At 48.6% G+C, this 18,042-nt stretch overlaps 1 protein-coding gene across 2 annotated transcripts in view; it reads right to left on the bottom strand.

Moving 5' to 3' along the window:
* The window catches only part of LAMB3 (laminin subunit beta 3), a 46,424-nt gene that overhangs the window by 11,144 nt on the left and 17,238 nt on the right, over positions 1-18,042 (bottom strand). For both annotated transcript variants that reach the window (XM_060010061.1, XM_060010068.1), the window contains 11 exons: positions 15,393-15,507; positions 14,795-14,868; positions 8,288-8,479; positions 7,181-7,244; positions 6,638-6,831; positions 4,629-4,749; positions 3,668-3,856; positions 2,478-2,633; positions 1,918-2,114; positions 1,499-1,610; positions 390-768 (listed from right to left, as the gene is read on the bottom strand). In XM_060010061.1, coding sequence (XP_059866044.1) covers positions 390-768; positions 1,499-1,610; positions 1,918-2,114; positions 2,478-2,633; positions 3,668-3,856; positions 4,629-4,749; positions 6,638-6,831; positions 7,181-7,244; positions 8,288-8,479; positions 14,795-14,868; positions 15,393-15,507 — 1,793 coding nt within the window. The remainder of the gene's footprint in view (positions 1-389; positions 769-1,498; positions 1,611-1,917; positions 2,115-2,477; positions 2,634-3,667; positions 3,857-4,628; positions 4,750-6,637; positions 6,832-7,180; positions 7,245-8,287; positions 8,480-14,794; positions 14,869-15,392; positions 15,508-18,042) is intronic.

Raw genomic sequence — 18,042 nt, 5'->3', positions numbered from 1 at the left:
CCATTCCAAAAGCAAACGCAAGTTATTTTTAGAGCCCTGCCTCTCAGATGCCCTCCACAAGGCTGACTAATGCAGAGCTGACTCTCCCACGGGCGGCACCGGGCACTTGAAAGAACTCAGGACTTGGGCTCGTGCCTGTGCTCCCGGTGCCCCGCTCTGCCCCTCGGTGGCCACGTGACTCTATCATGTCACCTATCTGTGCCTGTTTCCTCATCTGCAAAATGCAAGGAATAACACCCACCACGCCAACCTCCCAGGACTGTCGTGACAGTGAAAAGAGAGGCGCCTGTGAGAAACCTCGGTAGACGGTAAAGGGCTGTAACCGATATAAGGAAGGACCAGTGTGCCCCTATGTGGACCCACGTGGCTCGGCAGGGAGAGGGAATGACCTGATGGAGACGATGGCATTGGCCACCTGGGCCACCTCCTGCTCCGTGACCGAGGCGCCGCCGAGGATGGCTTGGATCTGCTCCAGCTTGTTCTTCGTGTCCAGCATCCGGGACGCCAGGCCGCGGTCCTCCAGGCCCGGCCCAGGCCACAGGCTGGTGGTGGCATTACGGAGGCTGCTGAGGCGGAGGGCCCGCTCCCGGAGGCCGGCGTCATAGGTCTGGAAGCAGGGGTGGCAGGCCACACACACCGGGTAGCGGTCACAGTAGCCTCGCTGGCACTGGTCGCAGCGTGGCCCGGTCGAGCCAGGGCGGCAGAGACAGCGGCCCGAGGCCTTATCGCAGCCTGGTCCCTCCGTTCCCCGGAAGTCACAGTCACAGGCTAAGGGAGGAGAAATGATGGTCAGAGGCCTGGGGGTCAGGAAGATCAGGTGTTTGTGGGGAAAGCCCGAAGAGGAGGTCTGACCTCAGGGTCTTTCACACTTAGAATGAGACAGTCAAGGCCAGAATGAAATCATGGTAATGACAGCAAGCCCTTACGTAGCACCTCCGACATGGCAGGCCCTGTTCTGAGCCTCACCAGGCACACGCTAACGCTTCTGACCCTCACCACACACTCTGTGGCAGAGTTAACACGCTCGTTTTCCCATTCGCACAGATGAAGCATCTGAGGCAGTGTGCCCCTTGCCCAGATGAGGAAACTGAGGCCTGAAGAGGGGGAGCAACTCCTCCGAGGTCACAGAGCTGAGAACAGACTCGGGTCTGCCTGCCCTTGTCACTACTCGTCAAACTGACTCCCCCTCAGGACTCACTTTCTCCATCTATGAAGAGGGAGAGGAGGACGTTTCCTGCAGATGGCTTCTGGGAAATGGTTTCTCAGGGAAGCGGGAAGCAAAGCAGCCCTCCTGTCATGCGCACATAGGGACATGGGGACGGCCTGGTGTCAGCCCCGGGGCAGTGGTGGGGAGCGAGCGCCCCTATGGGTTGCCAGGGCCCACCCCGCGTGGACCAGTACGGGATGCCCTCCCCCACCACAGACCCACGTTTCCCCACCACGAGCCAACCCGAGCACACCCCCCCATGTCCTCCGCGTCCCCACTCAGTGAGCACACCTCGGCATCCCATAGCTGCATCTCCGTAGGTCTTGTCAGGACACTGGCGGATGGCTGCAGCGTTGCAGGTCAGGCCACCAAAACCTTCCTGACAGGGGCACTGCCCTGTGAACTGTGTGGGGAGAGACCGGTCAGGGGGCAGAACTCCCCAGTGCACCCCAAAGCAAGGGCTCCCACGAGGACACAAGCTCTGAAGTCAAAGCCCAGGACGGCCCTGCAGAAGGTGTGCGAATGTGGCATTGCCAAAGGCTGCGAGCCACGGACGGAGGGACATTTGGTGGCCTCCCCAGGGGAAGGTGGACAGAAGCAGCCCAGTCTGACTTTGGAAAGACCCAGAAGGGCAGTGCGGAGGGGAGACAGAGGCTGTTGGGTGGGAGCCCTCCCTTGCTGAGGGGCCCATGCTCTACCCCGCCATGTACCTGGTTGCACTGGGGGCTGAGGGAGTTGTGCGGGTCGCAGGCACATGGCTCGCAGCCCCGGCCGCTGGCCAGCTTCCAGTGGTAGCGAGCGCACTGGTCACATTTGGGGCCCACCACGTGGGGCAGACACAGGCAGCGTCCACTCTCCTCATCACACGGCATGTCCCGCCGGGCACCCAGGACGCTGCAGTCACAGCCTGCACGGGAGGGAGGGCTGCTGAGCTCGGGGGCCGGGCCACCAAAATCTTACCCCCAGAGGACGTGCACCAGGGAGGGGCACAGCCTGGGAAAAGAACAAGTAGGGCCGTTCCCTCCAGATAACCTGGCTGACTCATAAGGCCACCGCACTTTCCCACCAGTCCCCACACCTGGCTGCTTGGCCACCTGCCTGCCCTCCCTCAGGAGGACTCTGTCCCACCTTCCACGTCAGGCCTGTGCTGTCACCTGCTGGAAGCCAGTGGCAAAGCACCCGACACGCAGCTCAGTGAGTAGGACCAGTCACAGATCTGGTGGCCCCAGGCGCCTGCCCCACGCCACGGCAGGCTGGGCCCCCTACTCACGGTGGCAGCCCTGCGGGTTGGCATAGGTGAGTCCTGTAAATCCCGGCTTGCACAGGTCACAGCGTTCCCCCTGCACTTGCTCCTTGCACACACACTGCCCGGTCACTGGGTCACAGGGCGCTCCTGGCACTGCCCCATCCGGATCACACTCGCAGGCTGAGAGACAAAGGCAGCCACGGCAGGAGGGACAAAGAAGAAAAGCAGAGAGCACATTCTAGAAGCCAGGCTTCCTGGTTCAAATCCTTGTTCCACCACTTCCTGACTTACAACCTTACCACCTTAGTTGAGTTATTTAATCCCTCTGTGCCTCAGCTTTCTCACCTATAAAATGGGGGTAATTATACAACACTCACAGGCTTCTTATGAGGCATCAATGAGTAAGTGTAAAGCAGACGGAACAGTGCTTGGCACATGTTAAGCACTATAAAAGTTGTGGTTGGCATTACTTACTGAATGGTTACTCTGTGGCCAGCACGGAGCTGGGCAATCTTGCCTGTCACCTTATGTCAGCCTCACGATAATCCTGAGAGGTGAGGATGCTCATCCCCATTGCACAGATGAGGAGACTGAGGCTCAGAGATGTTCAAAGAACATACGCAAGGTCACACAGCAAGCAAGTGCTGGAAACAAGTCAAACTCAAGACTTTCTCACTCTTTCCATAAATAGATACATATCAACAGGAAGTGAACCAACTTTCTCCCACCCCAAAACCCAAGCCCCTTTCATGGCTTTCAAAACGAAGACTCTTCCTTCACCTAGGAAGTCTTACCTGATGAACCCCACCCGGATCGGAGTGCTTCTATCTCTTTGCTCTCTCCCATATGAACTCACTGGCCCTTGTGATGTGTTAAGTCACTCCTGGGTGACTTACATGTTCATTGAATAAACATTCCTGGAGCATCAATTATTTGTCTGTCCTTGTGCTAGGGCCCAAGGATATAAGAATAACCCCTGCCATGGAGGGGTCCTTAATGTTGGAGGAAGCAGAAAAATAAAGAGCAAACCACACTGACTTGCTTAGAAGGGCACAGCTAAGTTAAAAACAATTGCCCACAAGTCCTGACACACAACCAAGTCTTCACGCTTCCTGAGGGCCTGTATGTCCTTAGGGACATGTGCTCTGTTGAGCCCAGAACAGATGGGGATTAACAGACCTACGATGCCTTGGGTCCCTGGAGCCCCTACTCACGGATGCAGGTCTCCTGAATGGGAGCACCAGGACGCCGGTTCCGGAAATAGTGCAGCTGACACCGCTCACAGTTCTTGCCCTCAGTGTGGTGTTGGCAGTTGTCACACACACCTCCATGTGTCCCCTGGCTGGCGGCAAACACGGCTGGGTCGAAGTGACATGTCTCTGAGTGTCCGTTGCAGTCACACCCTGCAAAAGGGATTACTAGGGCTGACATTTGAGCAGCACCGTTGCCGTGTACAAAGCACGTTCCACACTAACTCACTGGCATCCCCAGCAACTCTGCAAGATGCTCAGGTCTGGGAAACAGGGCAACTGAGGCCCAGGGAGGCTTTTGTAATTTATTTCAGGTTATATAGCCAGTAAGAAAGGAAAACAGGGAACTCAGGCCTCTTGACTCCCAGTGTGGGGACTGACCCAAGAATAATACCCATGTTGAGCCAAAGAGAGAGCCCTTTGAATGGTCCCATGTCAACCCTCCCCCACTGCCACCTGCTGGGTCTCCTGCTGGGTCACTGCCCTTCTCTGGGCTGGGATCTTTGTTGCCCTCATTTATGCAGGGAAGGGCCCGGCCTCCAGGAATCTAATTCCATGGATTTCAACTCTGGAGGCACATCTGAAGTAGAAAGAATGACAACAGGGAACCACGTATGTCCTACACTGGATAGGCCAGAAGTAGGAGGACCTGTGGTTAGCACGAAAGGCACGTGGCATCAGAAGCATGGACCAAATCATGGTCCCTCCAGGCCTGGCTGAGGAGAAGGGCCAGGAGCGGTGGGAAGATGCAACTCAAACACTTTCTCAAATACCCTCTCTTTCCCCAAAGAGCAAGGAGAGCGTAAATTTCAGAATGCAATTAGGTTTAGATTTAAATAATAAAGACTAGATTCTCCTTGTGTCCCCGATGGGCCAGCACCCCAACCAGCTGCTGCAGGGGAGGTGGGTGATCCCAGGCTCATACTTTGGCATTCATGGGGGTCCTGGTCATCTGCGGGTTTCCAGGGCTTGTCGTTGTAGAAGGGTGCACAGTGTTCACAGTTGGGGCCGGCGGTGTTGTGCTGGCAGACGCAGACCCCATGGACCTAGGAGAGGGGCCATAGGTTACCATGAATAATTATCACAGGAGCGTCCCAGCGATGGACTTGCCCTCTCCGCTCTGTCCCCAGGGTCCAGCTCAGACCCCAGCTCCTCCAGCCTTCACTCAGCTCCTATGACACTCCCAGATGCCGGCTTGTGTGGTCTGTGTGTGTGTGTGTGTGTGTGTGTGTGTGTGTGTGTGTGCGCGCATGCATGCACACCTGCACTCCTCCTCCATTTAGGTTTTTAAAAGCTCAGCCCTTGCATTTGGCCATCCCCATGCTGCCCAGTCCAAAACAGCACCTGTAAAGTGCTTAGACAGCCTTGTTGGTAAACTGTGATTCTAGAAGCTTGTGGGCCCCCTGGAGATGTACATTCCAACAATCTATGACTGCAGTTGTTTGGCTAATAAGACTGCAATGCTGAATTGTTCCTAGACTCATTAAGGTATAAAAATAGAATAGCAATTGCGTGCTAATTGTCTTCCATATTAAGCTCACCACCGGCAGGCTGGCATCTAGGACTTATATTGTGTTTGCTCCATCCTCATCCCCTACTCACTCCTAACAGCACAGCTGAGCTGAACTAGCCGCTCCCAGGACAAGCCCTACTTCTCTCCACCTTTTGGCCTGTACGGACGTTTTTCTTCCTGACTAGAAGTCCCCTCACTATCTATTCACCAGCAAAATCCTGCCAGCTAGAACGGCATGTCCTTCACCTGGCTTGCCTTGTCTCTCTAATTCCATGAATTTCAACTCTGAACGCACTTCAGAATTATCTGGGGAGCTTTTTAAAACACACCAGTGCCCAGGCCCAATTCAATCCAATCTCAGGGACGAGGCCCAGCCATCGGTACTTTATAAAGTGGTGATTCCATTGTGCAGCCAGATTTGAGAACCACTGGGGCTGGGCAGGCCGTTGCCCTCCTCTACATCCTCATAGGCCAGAATCCTGCTCAGCCTGTGTTCTGGTCTTTTGTTTATGGACCCTAATGGATGACACATCTCTGGCACTGGTCTCCCTCTGCCTTCCTCTGTAGCCTAGGGCAAGCGCTGGCCCAGAAGTGGAAAGGATAAAGCTGCCTGATGCTCATGTCACCTGTATTTCCCTCAAGGGTCGCTTTACATGATTTCATCATGTGCCTCTATCACTGGGGCAAATATCATAGTCCCATCTGTTAACAGAAGAACCGAAACCCCAGAAAAGTGAAATGACAGCTCCCTCTGCTTCTTGGTCCTAGACTCTCTCTCCTCTACTGATGGTTCTCAAGTTTGGTTTCACAGCAAAATCCCCTGGGTTGCTTCTTAAGCTGGAGTTTCTCTCTTCCGTGCCTGATGCATCTGACTCAACAGCTCTGGGGTGGACTTAGCATCTGTTCTCTCACCCTGCCCCATATCTCACCCCTACATGGGACTTTACTGTCCCCAAACCAGTGGCTCTATGGCAGGATGTCAGAACCACCCTGGCAGGATGTTAGAATCACCCGGGGCTTTAAATAACAATAATAAAATCAGAGTGTATGAAGGTGTGGGTCTGGGTGATGTTTTTTAGCTCCCCGGGAAATTACAATGTGCAGCCAGTGCTGAAAATCAATGCCTTAAGCTCCCCCACGAACACCCATGCTTATACTTCTACTTATATGTATGCTTATACTTACATATACTTCTATGTTACTGAATAAAAATAATTTCAAGCCATAAAGCAGGTCCAAAGAAGTGCTGCAAAATCTGACCTTTGAAATGATAATCATTTAGAATCATTTTCACCATTGCTAAAATATTAAGTACTCGAGTCTTAAATTTAGTGCCCTCCCTCCTTTATAGAAGCCAAAGACGCGTCAGTCTGCCTGGGTCTTGCCCCTCCCCTCTCCTTTCCCCCTCCCTGGGCTGTCACCTGCACAGTGGTGGAGGGGCTGGCAGGGGCTCTGGAATTGGGGGCACAGCGGTCAGCATGGCCGTGACAGAAACAGCTCCCCTGCAGACGCAGCTGGGAAACGGCATAGTAGGCGCTGGGAGGGTGATAGCCCCTCTGGGGCACAGGGGCCAGCCTGGTGAAGTTGACTCTCAAGTTTGTGATCGCCCCCAGCTCTGAGGGGCACAAACAACAAGGAGGGAGGGGGTAGAGATGGGAAAATAAAGAACGGGAAGTTAGAGGCAAATAGAGACTCCTAGGGCAGGATGAGAAGGAAAGGAATTCTGGTCGCACCATTCCATCTTCCTCAACCTTCCCACGACAGAAAAGACCCACTCCACCCTGGCTCAGGCCTTTTGAGCCTCTGGGGCCACCACAATACCCCTATGGGCTGAGCAGGGCAAGTGTTCAATCCAACCATGTTGACAGAGGTAGGAAAGACAAGGAAATGTCCATGATCTGGGTTGCAACCATGTTTTGTTCCCCATCCACAGTCCCACAGGCTAGAGGAGTAGCCACACTGACCTTGAATTTTTTGACTTTGAGTTGCTGGGATCCCAGAGGCTAAATCCATAAGGTTAAGTTGGACCTGCAAAGAGAGGGGAAATGGAAGACCTGAGGAAGAGGTGAACTGTGGCCCAAGCCCAGAGGTTCTCCTTTCCATTCAATGCCCTGACCTTCTCATACTAAGGTCTTTCTTACCTGGAGCCTGAGATGACCATGGATGTGAGGTCTGCCAATCACTCTGGGGGAGGGAGATGATCACTGGGCCTTAGATGAGTGTGTGTGTGTGTGTGTGTGTGTGTGTGTGTGTGTGTGTGTACAACCTCTCCTCTCCAGTTGAAAATAGAGCTATCCCAAGAATTTCCTGATTTCCTTGGGTCAGAAGTTACAGTAAGATATATAATAGACATTATGAGGGTTTAGGGGATACTAATTTTCCAAAGACCCAGGATGAGTGAGAGGGTCCAGAGCCAAGGATGCATGGACGTGCTGACCGCCACACTCTAGACAACCCCAATTTCAACTACGCCGTTCTTACTTGATTAAAAAAAAACACTCATTGGATGTGACTTCAGCTGCATATCCCAGGAAGAGTTTTCACATCAACCTCCCACAAATCAGGGAAAAGTCCCGTGTTCTGACGTGTGGTCTGGGGCATGTGGTTACGTGGATCTAGATACGGCAATAACCAAGGAGGAGTCGTTGCAGGGAAGGAAAGAGACGCACTGCCTACAGGAAAGGCAGCGCTCCGAGCAGCTCTGAGGGCTCCCCTGGGCCTCAGCCAGAGAAAGGAGACAAAATACAGCCCCTGAGGGTGGGAGCGAGGGAGGAGTGATGAAAGAAATGAAAGGATTTGACCCCAGGTGGGAGGATTCAAGGAGAGAGCTGGGTTGGGTTATGCAATATACTCAGTGTGTTTCTGAAATATCCTTCCTGGGCAGCAAAGCAGATGTGCAGCAAAGACGTGCCCAGAGGGATCATTATTGGGGAGCTCAGGAAAGACAGCAAGACTCACTGCCTGGGGAAGGGGGTGGTTCTCATAGATTCTCCAAAGCCTGGTGACCATGTAGCGATGGGATGGGAGAGACCTCTCCCCGTGCCTACATTTTCAGGGTCCCCTCTGCCTACCTTGGCCCCATCCAGGCGCCTGTTAGGCCTCTGGGGCAGAGGCTGGCACCGAGCATCCTGCCAGCTCTGAGGCTGGCCCTGGCGGACCCGGGGGAAGGCAGACGTGCAGTCGGCAGCTAGGTATTGGTACACCTGCCAGGTCTTGCCCGAGTCCGAGGAGCGCTCGATCAGCATGCCAGCAGGCATGGGCCCCTGCAGAGACACACACAGGGTTGGGGCCTGAGTGACACCGCAGTGGGGACGCGATCACAGAAAGAGGCTCTTAAAGAGGTGCTGGTGGTCCCTGAGAACCACAGTGAGGAGGGAGAAAGGGGGCTGCATGGGACGAGTGGGCTCAGGGGTACCCGGGTCCAATTCTCCTAACAAACCACCGGCCCCAGAGGGTTTTCCCCAGGGGAGCCGTGGAAAGTGATAGAAGGCAGACCTGCATTCCAGGAGGCATGATCCCTAGCTCAGCCCACCACCCAGGCGGCCAGGCCAGAAAATTCTCCCACTGCACTTCCCACAGCCAACCGTTTTTTATCACCTCTAGCTCCCAATTCTGTCCCTCCTTTTTTTCCTCGCGTGGCCGTGGCCATAGTTCAGGTCCCAGTTGCACTGAGCCTGGGTTCCTACAACAGCCTGGAACTCAAGCCCAGCTTTTGTCCAGGCTCTCCAAGCCACGCTCCCCACTTCACCTACAGGGTTATCTGATCACATCACTCCCTGCACGAGACCCTTCCACGGGTCTGCGCTGGCCTAAAGATAAAATGCAAGCCCCTTAGCATGACATACTGTCATGTCCCTACTTCCTCTCTCAGTGATTTCATCCATTTCTCATGGCTTTAAATGTTGTTTTCATGCTGACGGGTCCCAGCCTGGAACACTTCCTTGGGTTCATAAGCCAACCTCCACACAGAGAGAACTTTCTTTCTAAAATGTAAAGTGAGCCATGACTCCCCTCCCTCCACTAAAAACCTTCCAGTGGCTTTCCACTATTTTTTTTCCCCAGCTTTACTGAGATATTATGAACATATCACATATGTAAGTTTAAGGGGTATCAAATGTGATGACTTACAAAATGATTACTGCAATAAGGTTAGCTAACACTTCTATCCACTTACATAATGACCTTTCCGTGTGTCATTTAACAGCTTCAGGTGTCTAGTACAGTATTATTAATTATAGTCACCACGCCATACATTAGATCTGTAGAACTTATTCATCTTATAAACCTGGAAGTTTATATCCTTTGATCAACATCCGCCCATTTCCCCCTCCCTCCAGCCCCTGGCAACCACCATCCTTTCCTCTATGTTGATGAGTTCAGCTTTTTAAGATTGTGTATATAAGTGAAGACATGCAGTATTTGTCTTTCTGTCTGTCTCATTTCACTTAGCAGAATGCCCTCAAAGTCCATTCATGTTGTCCCAAGAGGCAGGATTTCCTTCTTTTTTCATGACTGAATATTCCTCTGTGTGTGTGTGTGTGTGTGTGTGTGACATCTTCTTTATCCATTCATCCACTGACTGACACTTACATTGTTTTCATATCTTGGCTATTGTGAATAACATTGCAATGAACACGGGAGTTACAGATATCTCTTTGAAAAAGTGATTCCATTTCCTTCCAATATATACCCAGAAGTAGGATTGCTGGATCATATGGTAGATTTATTTTTTTAACTTTCTGAGGAAACTTCATACTGTTTTCCGTAGTGGCTGCACCAATTTACATTCCCTCTAATGGTGCACAAGTATTCTCTTTTCTCCACACCTTCACCAACACTTATCTCATCTTTTTTTCTTTGGCCGCACCATGGGACTTGCAGGATGTTTCCCAACCAGGGACTGAAACCAGGCCACAGCAGTGAAAGCCCAGAAGCCTAACCACTAGGCTACCAGGGAATTCCTTACCTTTTTGATGATGGCTATTCTGACAGGTGTGAAATGACATCTCATTGTGGTTTTGACTTGCATTTCCCTGATGGCTAATGATGTTGAGCATCTGTTCATGTACCTGTTGGCCCTTTGTATGTCTTCTTTAGAGAATTACCTATTCAAGTCCTCTGCCCACTATTTTTTTTTTAATAGATCTTTACTGGAGTATAATTGCTTCACAATACTATGTTAGTTTCTATTGTACACCAAGGTGAATCAGCCATATATATACATATGTCCCCATATCCCCTCCCTCTTGAACCTCCCTCCCATCCTCCCTAACCTACCCCTCTAGGTCACCGCAAAGCACCAAGCGGATCTCCCTGTGCTATGCTGCTGCTTCCCACGAGCTGTTTTACATTCGGTAGTGTATATATGTCGATGCTACTCTCACTTCACCCCAGCTTCCTTCCCCCTCCCACCCTGTGTCCTCAAGTCCATTCTCTATGTCTACATCATTATTTCTGCCCTGCAACTAGGTTCATCAGTACTGTTTTATTAGATTCCATATATATGCGTTAGCATACAGTATTTTTTTTTCTCTTTCTGACTTACTTCACTCTGTATGACACTCTCCAGGTCCATCCACCTCACTACAAATAACTCAGTTTCATTTCTTTTTATGGCCGAGTAATATTCCATTGTATATATGGGCCACATCTTCTTTATCCATTCATCTGTCGATGGACACTTAGGTTGCTTCCATGTCCTGGCAATTGTAAATAGTGCTGCTATGAACATTGTGGTACATGTCTCTTTTGGAATTATGGTTTTCTCAGGGTATATGCCCAGTAGTGGGATTGCTGGGTCATATGGTAGTTCTATTTTTAGTTTTCTAAGGAACCTCCATACTGTTTTTCCATAGTGGTTGTATCAATTTACATTCCCACCAACAGTGCAGGAGGGTTCCCTTTTCACTACACCCTTTGCAGCATTTATTGTTTCTAGATTTTTTGATAATGGCCTTTCTGACCAGCGTGAGGTGATACCTCATTGTAGTTTTGATTTGCATTTCTGTAATGATTAGTGATGTTGAGCATCCTTTCATGTGTTTGTTGGCAATCTGTGTATCTTCTTTGGAAAAATGTCTTTTTAGGCCTTCCACCAATTTTTTAATTAGATTGTTTATTTTTTGATATTGAGCACCATGAGCTGTTTATATATTTTGGAGATTAATCCTTTGCCTGTTATTTCATTTGCAAATATTTTCTCCCATTCTGAGGGTTGTCTTTTTGTCCTGTTTATGGTCTCCTTTGCTGTGCAAAAGCTTTTAAGTTTAATTAAGTCCTATTTATTTATTTTTGTTTTTATTTCCATTACTCTAGGAGGTGGGTCAAAAAGGATCTTGCTGTAGTTTATGTCAGAGTGTTTTTCCTATGTTTTCCTCTAAGAGTTATATAGTGTCTGGTCTTACATTTAGGTCTTTAATCCATTTGGAGTTTGTTTTTGTGTATGGTGTTAGGTAGTGTTCTAATTTCATTCTTTTACATGTAGCTGTCCAGTTTTCCCAGCACCACTTATTGAAGAGGCTGTCTTTTCTCTATTGTATGTTCTTGCCTCCTTTGTTGTAAATTAGGTGACTATATGTACGTGGGTTTATCTCTGGGCATTCCATCCTGTACCATTGATCTATATTTCTGTTTTTGTACCATACTGTCTTGATTACTGTAGCTTTTTCTGTTTTTGTACCATACTGTCTTGATTACTGTAGCTTTGTGGTATAGTTTGAAGTTGGGGAGCCTGATTCCTCCAACTCCATTTTTCTTTCTCAAGATTGTTTTGGCTATTAAGGGTCTTTTGTGTTTCCATACGAACTGTAAGACTTTTTGTTCTAATTCTGTGAAAAATGCCATTGGTAGTTTGATAGGGATTGCACTGAATCTGTAGATTGCTTTGGGTAGTACAGTCATTTTCACAATACTGATTCTTCCAATCCAAGAACATGGTTTATTTCTCCATCTGTTTGTGTCATCTTTGATTTCTTTCATCAGTGTTTTATAGGTTTCTGAGCACAAGTCTTTCACCTCCTTAGGCAGGTTTATTCCTAGGTATTTTATTCCTTTTGTTGCAATGGTAAATGGGAGTATTTCCTCAATAGATGTAGAAAAAGCTTTTGACAAAATTCAACACCCATTTATGATAAACACTCTACAGAAAATAGGCACAGAGGGAACCTACCTCAACATAATAAAGGCCATATATGACAAACCCACTGCAAGCATCATACTCAATGGTGACAAGCTGAAAGCATTTCCTCTAAGATCAGGAACAAGACCAGGATGTCAACTCACATAACTCTTATTCAACATAGTTTTGGAAGTCTTAGCCACAACAATCAGAGAAGGAAAAGAAATAAAGGAATGCAAATTGGAAAAGAAGAAGTAAAGCTGTCATTGTTTGCAGATGACATGATACTATACGTAGATAATCTTAAAGATGCCACCAGAAAACTACTAGAACTAATCAATGAATTTGGTAAGGTTGAAGGATACAAAATTTCTGCCCACTGTTCTTGAATAAATCTGAACTCCTGACCATGGCTGAAGAGGGCCCTGCTCCCTCACCCCGTCTCATGCCACTGTGCACCTCCATCTCCTCAAGCCCTCAGTCACATTCCCTCTTCAGAGCCTTTGTTCATGTTGTTTCTTCTGCTTGGAATACTCCTCCCCCTCGTGGGTTCCTCCACATCTTTTCTTCTCAGCTTAAATGTCACTTCCTCACAGAGATGATTATATACCTATCTAACATGCATTCTTCTGCCCACACTCTGCCCACCCCACCCCATCATTTCCTATTCCAAGATCTCATTTGTTTCCTTCGTAAATGTCACACAATTTCCAATTATTTATTTGTTGGTTTCCTGCTTTTTATTTTCCTCCTACCAGACCAGGGTTTCCCAAACTTGACACTGTTAATATTTGGAGGTGAATAATTCCTTGCCATGGGGTCAGTGCTTGTCATTTTAGGATGCTACGCGGCATCCCTGACCTCTTCTCACTAAATGTCAATAGCATACTGACAGCTGTGACAACCAAAATTTTTTCTATAAACTGCAAAATATTCCCTGCTGGAGAACCACTACAGTAAACCATAGACCCCCTTGTCTGTTTTTTTTTTTTCTTGGCCACACTGCATGGCTTGCGGGATCTTAGTTCCCCAACCAGAGATTGAACAGGTGCCCTCTGCAGTGGTGCAGCAGAAGCACAGAGTCCTAACCACTGGACCACCAGGGAATTCCTCCACCTTGTCTATCTTGTTCACAGTGTACCCCCAGCATCTAGCACATAGTAGGCAGTTAGTACATCTGTTGAATGAATAGATGAATCTTTCACCTACTTTCCTCCCTCCCCATTTACATCTGTAAACTCATCTCTCATCAGTTTGTAGCCTTCCACATCCCTACCTCTCACTACCGTATACATATTTGCCCCACCAGACCCTACGTGCATTCCTTTGTCCCCTTCCCCCAATTATATACCTTCTTGCCTCTTGCCTCCTGGCCTTTGCACTTTGCTGTTCTCTTTGCCTGGAATGAACTTACCCTTCACCTGGATATTACTGGCCTAGGAAGTTTCATCTTCCCCTGGGTGTATTCTCTGATCCACTCCCCCAAAGACAGATCAAGCTGGAGGTCCCCCTCCTGGGCTCTCTAGCACCTCTTCTTACCAACATCAGAGCACACATCCCACTGTCTTGCTACTGGTTCTTTATCTTCCCTACATATACCAAAGCAACTAGAGGATCGTGATCTAGTTTTAGTCATCTTTTATAACAGCATATAATCAGTGTTCAATATGTGTGTAGCAAGAATGGACAAATAAATGAATGGGTGAATGATGACAAAGCAATGAGACTACCAGTATCCATCCAAATGAATATTTCCCTTAGAAGTTGTCACTGTTAGGGACTAAGCATTTGTTCAAATGGCACTAGAATGCCTCAAAATACTTTTGACCTATTCTTGAGGCAATGTTCTTAGAGCAACTTCCTCAGTCACATAGGATATTAGGAAAAGGAAAAGGAAAAAAAAAAAAAAGTCCTGTCAGTAATGAACGAAAATGTTCCCTCCAAAAGGCACATCTCCAAAGGCTAGTCTAAAAGCAGAGTCTGAAAAGTAATAGCACTGAATGAGTAGATTGCTCCAAAAGCATATCTTATATGAGGATGGGCCAGTTCTTGGTTGTCTGTTAAACTCAATCTCATCAGTAAAGTTATTAAAACAGAGTATACCAAGAAAACGCAACTGTATAGTAAGTGGCCAGGCTTTATACAATTGGTCTTGGCAGAGCTGAATACATTAGATGGGCTAAGAGTGGAGGATGCAAAGAGGGAGAGGATATATAAGCACCACACAGCCAAGACAAGGAAGGTGGAGGCGTCACTGTTCTCCCAGAAGGGGTACCTCTGCTGTCACCATGATACAGGCTCAGGGTAAGTGTCACCTCAGCCTGGGGAAGGGAGGCCCACTCAGCATGTGGTACCATCACCTCCAGCCTGAGGAGACAAGGACCCTGTGCTCCCCATGAGTCCACGCCCACACAGCCCAGAGTCCCCCTCTCCTAACCACTGCCATGCCCAGGAAGCACACCTTAAAATCCATCATGATGTCTTGAAGCTGGAATTTCCTGTCTAGGTCCAGCTGCAGAGAGACAGGGCTCACATCTGGAAAGACAAAACGTAGAAACTTTAGAGCAGAGGATTTCTACCTTGCCAGGCTCTAGGAAATCAGAAACTCTCTAACCTTGATTTTCCAATTTCCCTCTCAGAGAAGAGGGGTACCAGTATGTTTCTACTTACTATCACCTATTCAAGATCCTATCTCTTCTTGGCCAAATTTCCTTCCCACCATCACTTGATGCCCTTAAAACCTTAAAGAGTTTCAACTCCTCTGTTCGACACAAATCTGTTCGCAAAGCTCAGTTCCATCAGCAAGCCCACTGTGACTAAGTAGAATGAAATTAAGGCATTTCTCTCTCTTCTGACCCTTTCATTAACCTCCAATAAATTCTTCTACCTACAGCATCTGAAAGACCTCAAATACAAAGAGAGAAGGTTCTGCTTGTCAACCACCCACATCCCACTACAATAAGAAAGCCCTGGGAACCCCAAAGGGCTCCCGGGCACCCTCCCCATCCTGTGGGAGCCTCCACATTTTTGGGCCCCTGGAGGCTGTGGCAGGTCCTTACCATTCTGTGACTGCCACCAGCGCATGGGGCCCGAGGACGAGACCACATTCTCCACTCGGTGACTGTTGTAATTGTGAGGCAACCTGGAGTCACACTTGCAGCATTTCATCTGCCACTGTGGGACAAAGAGATGCCAGAGACTAAGAGGTAGGGCCAGTGAGAATTCCCCCCTTGTATCCTGAGAGCCCAGAACATTCTCTCCATGGAAATGCTACCCTTGGGGATCCATTGATTTCATTAATACACTTGGAAGGATCAACCTCTCAAAACAAGGCTACTGTTCATCTTTTCATTTACGTCCTTTGGGTCCCCCCCAACACATAGCTAAGTAAATAGTAAATAGAGGTTGTAATTGGGAAAGTGGTATGAGGTGGTAGAGAAAAAATAATTTTCGTATGTGACATTGCCCCAAAGAGAAATTTGAAAAGGGTGCTAAGAGCAAAAAGAAGAAAGAAAGAGAAGCTCACATTAATTTAACATCTGCTATGTGCTATGTGTAGGCTAGAGAGTTTTATAGCTCATCTCACTTAATTCTGGAAGCCTGGGGAAAGTCAAGTTTCTAAGGATTAGGAAGAGGGGACAGGAAAAAAGAACAAGGGAAAAAACTGAACCCCATGGGCTCCAGAGCAGGGCAGAGATGACCAAGAAGAAGAATACAGCCAGAGAACATGGCCCTTGTTCTTTCAGTTTGTACATATGTGCGCAAATGTGTGTGCATGTGCACACCTCACAGAGACACCATGACCTTACCCCAGGTCCCTCATGCAACACACATCAAACCTATTTTCCCTGAGTAACCATGGTCTCAAACCTTGTGCCCAGGAGAAAGAATACTGTTCAGAGGGCTCCCAATTGACCCACATGTAAAAGCAAGGCTTGGACGAAAACCTCCCTGACCTGTGAGTTCCTTTGGGTAAGGACCAGTGTACCTCCCCACACCTCCTGCCTCTGCGTTCCCCTAAGCCTCCACCCACCAGAACCAGGGGAAAGCTCAGGCAGCCTTCTCTGAGGCCTTCTAGCCCCTGAACCTCTGCGCTGTCCAGGGAAGGCACTAAGCTAAGGAAGCCGATGTTCAGAACGAGTGATGTCTGCCGAACTGGTGAAGCTGACAGCTCAGTCCCAGAGGGATTGAGTTAACAGGCTGAGTCTGTGCCTTGAGTTATAGAAACTCCTCACCCGACACCACTCTTCCCCCTGCGCTGTTGACAAACCCTGGAACAGTGGAGGATGCAGGAGGGGAGGCAGTCCTGGCTCTGTGAGCCTCTGCTTCCCACCCCACTTTCCAGCTCCCACCTCCAATCTGCAAAACAAGTACCCTTCCTGGTACTTGGAGGTGTCCTCGTCATGTCCCAAAGTGCTTTATTAAACAGTAATTTTTGGTATGATACAAATGAACTTACTTACGAAACAGAAACAGACTCAGACATAGAAAACAGATTTATGGTTACCAGAGGGGAAGGAGGGGAAGGGATAAATTAGGAGTTTGGGATTAGCAGATACAAACTACTCTATATAAACTAGATAAACAAGGTCCTGCTGTACAGCACAGGGAACTATAGTCAATCTCTTGTAATAAACTATAATGGAAAATAATGTGAAATAGAATTAAAAATGATTACGAAATATAAAAAAACAATATTGGGGGAATGTTCAATGTTCTTATAATGGCTGGCACATATGCCTTATATAAAACAGCACCCACTGTCCATCCCTTGCCCTGCTACATTTTTCTCCATAGTACTATCCCCACTTGACGTATTGTTCTTTTACTGTCAATTTATTTGCCCACAGTGTTTGTTTACTGTCTGCCTCCCCCTGTTAGAATGTAGACTCCATGAGGGCAGAACTTACTTTCCTTTATGCTGTATCCCAGTGCTTAGCAAAGTGCCCAGCACTTAGTAGGCCCTCTACAAATACTTTTTGAATGAATAGTAAATGCTCAGTAAAAGCTGGCATTTTCATTTACATTACTGCTAGACTCTCGCTTCCTGGGAGTTTAAAAGGAGGGGCGAGGGAGTGAGGAGGTGACAAATATCAGTATTAAGTGATTGGCGCACTTACCATGTGCCAGGTACTGTATCAGGGGTTTCAGTGCAATAACCTATTTAAGCCTCACAACCACCCTACGTGGTAATATTATTCCCATTTCACATGTGAGAAAGCTGAGGTTCCAAGAGGCTATGTGACTTTCCTGTTGATTGATAGCCAGTGCCAGCACCAGACAGGGTCCCTCCTTACATCTTTCTCTTCTTCTCCTCCTCCCCTCCCATCCCCACCCCTTCCTTGCTCTTCTCTTTCTCTCTCCCTCCCTCCTTCTCTGTCATCCTCTCATTTCCACTAGGAAACCACCTGGATGCACAGACATTGTGGGAAACACGGTAAAGGGTGACAATCTCTGTCTCACCCAAAGGGCTTGGTCTGACCCTGAGGCTGACCATGGCAGAGCCTCAGACAGAGAAAGCACTCTGGGAAGAAAGCTGGCCTGTCAGGCTAACCTAGTTCAGTTAACTCGGAGACTGCAGATGTGTCAGTGGCTAAAATAAATACCTGAGCACTTAAAATAATCCTGTCTGGGCAAAAGACACCTCTTGCTGGAATCTGAGTCTCCTCTAGCATCCTATTTTGGTCCCTGGCAGCAAGCATGCCCTTC

This window comes from Delphinus delphis, chromosome 1, assembly GCF_949987515.2.
Source record: "Delphinus delphis chromosome 1, mDelDel1.2, whole genome shotgun sequence".
NCBI classification, from domain to species: domain Eukaryota; kingdom Metazoa; phylum Chordata; class Mammalia; order Artiodactyla; family Delphinidae; genus Delphinus; species Delphinus delphis.
Note: the sequence above shows the minus strand (reverse complement) of the source record. Positions and strands in the feature narration are given on the sequence as shown.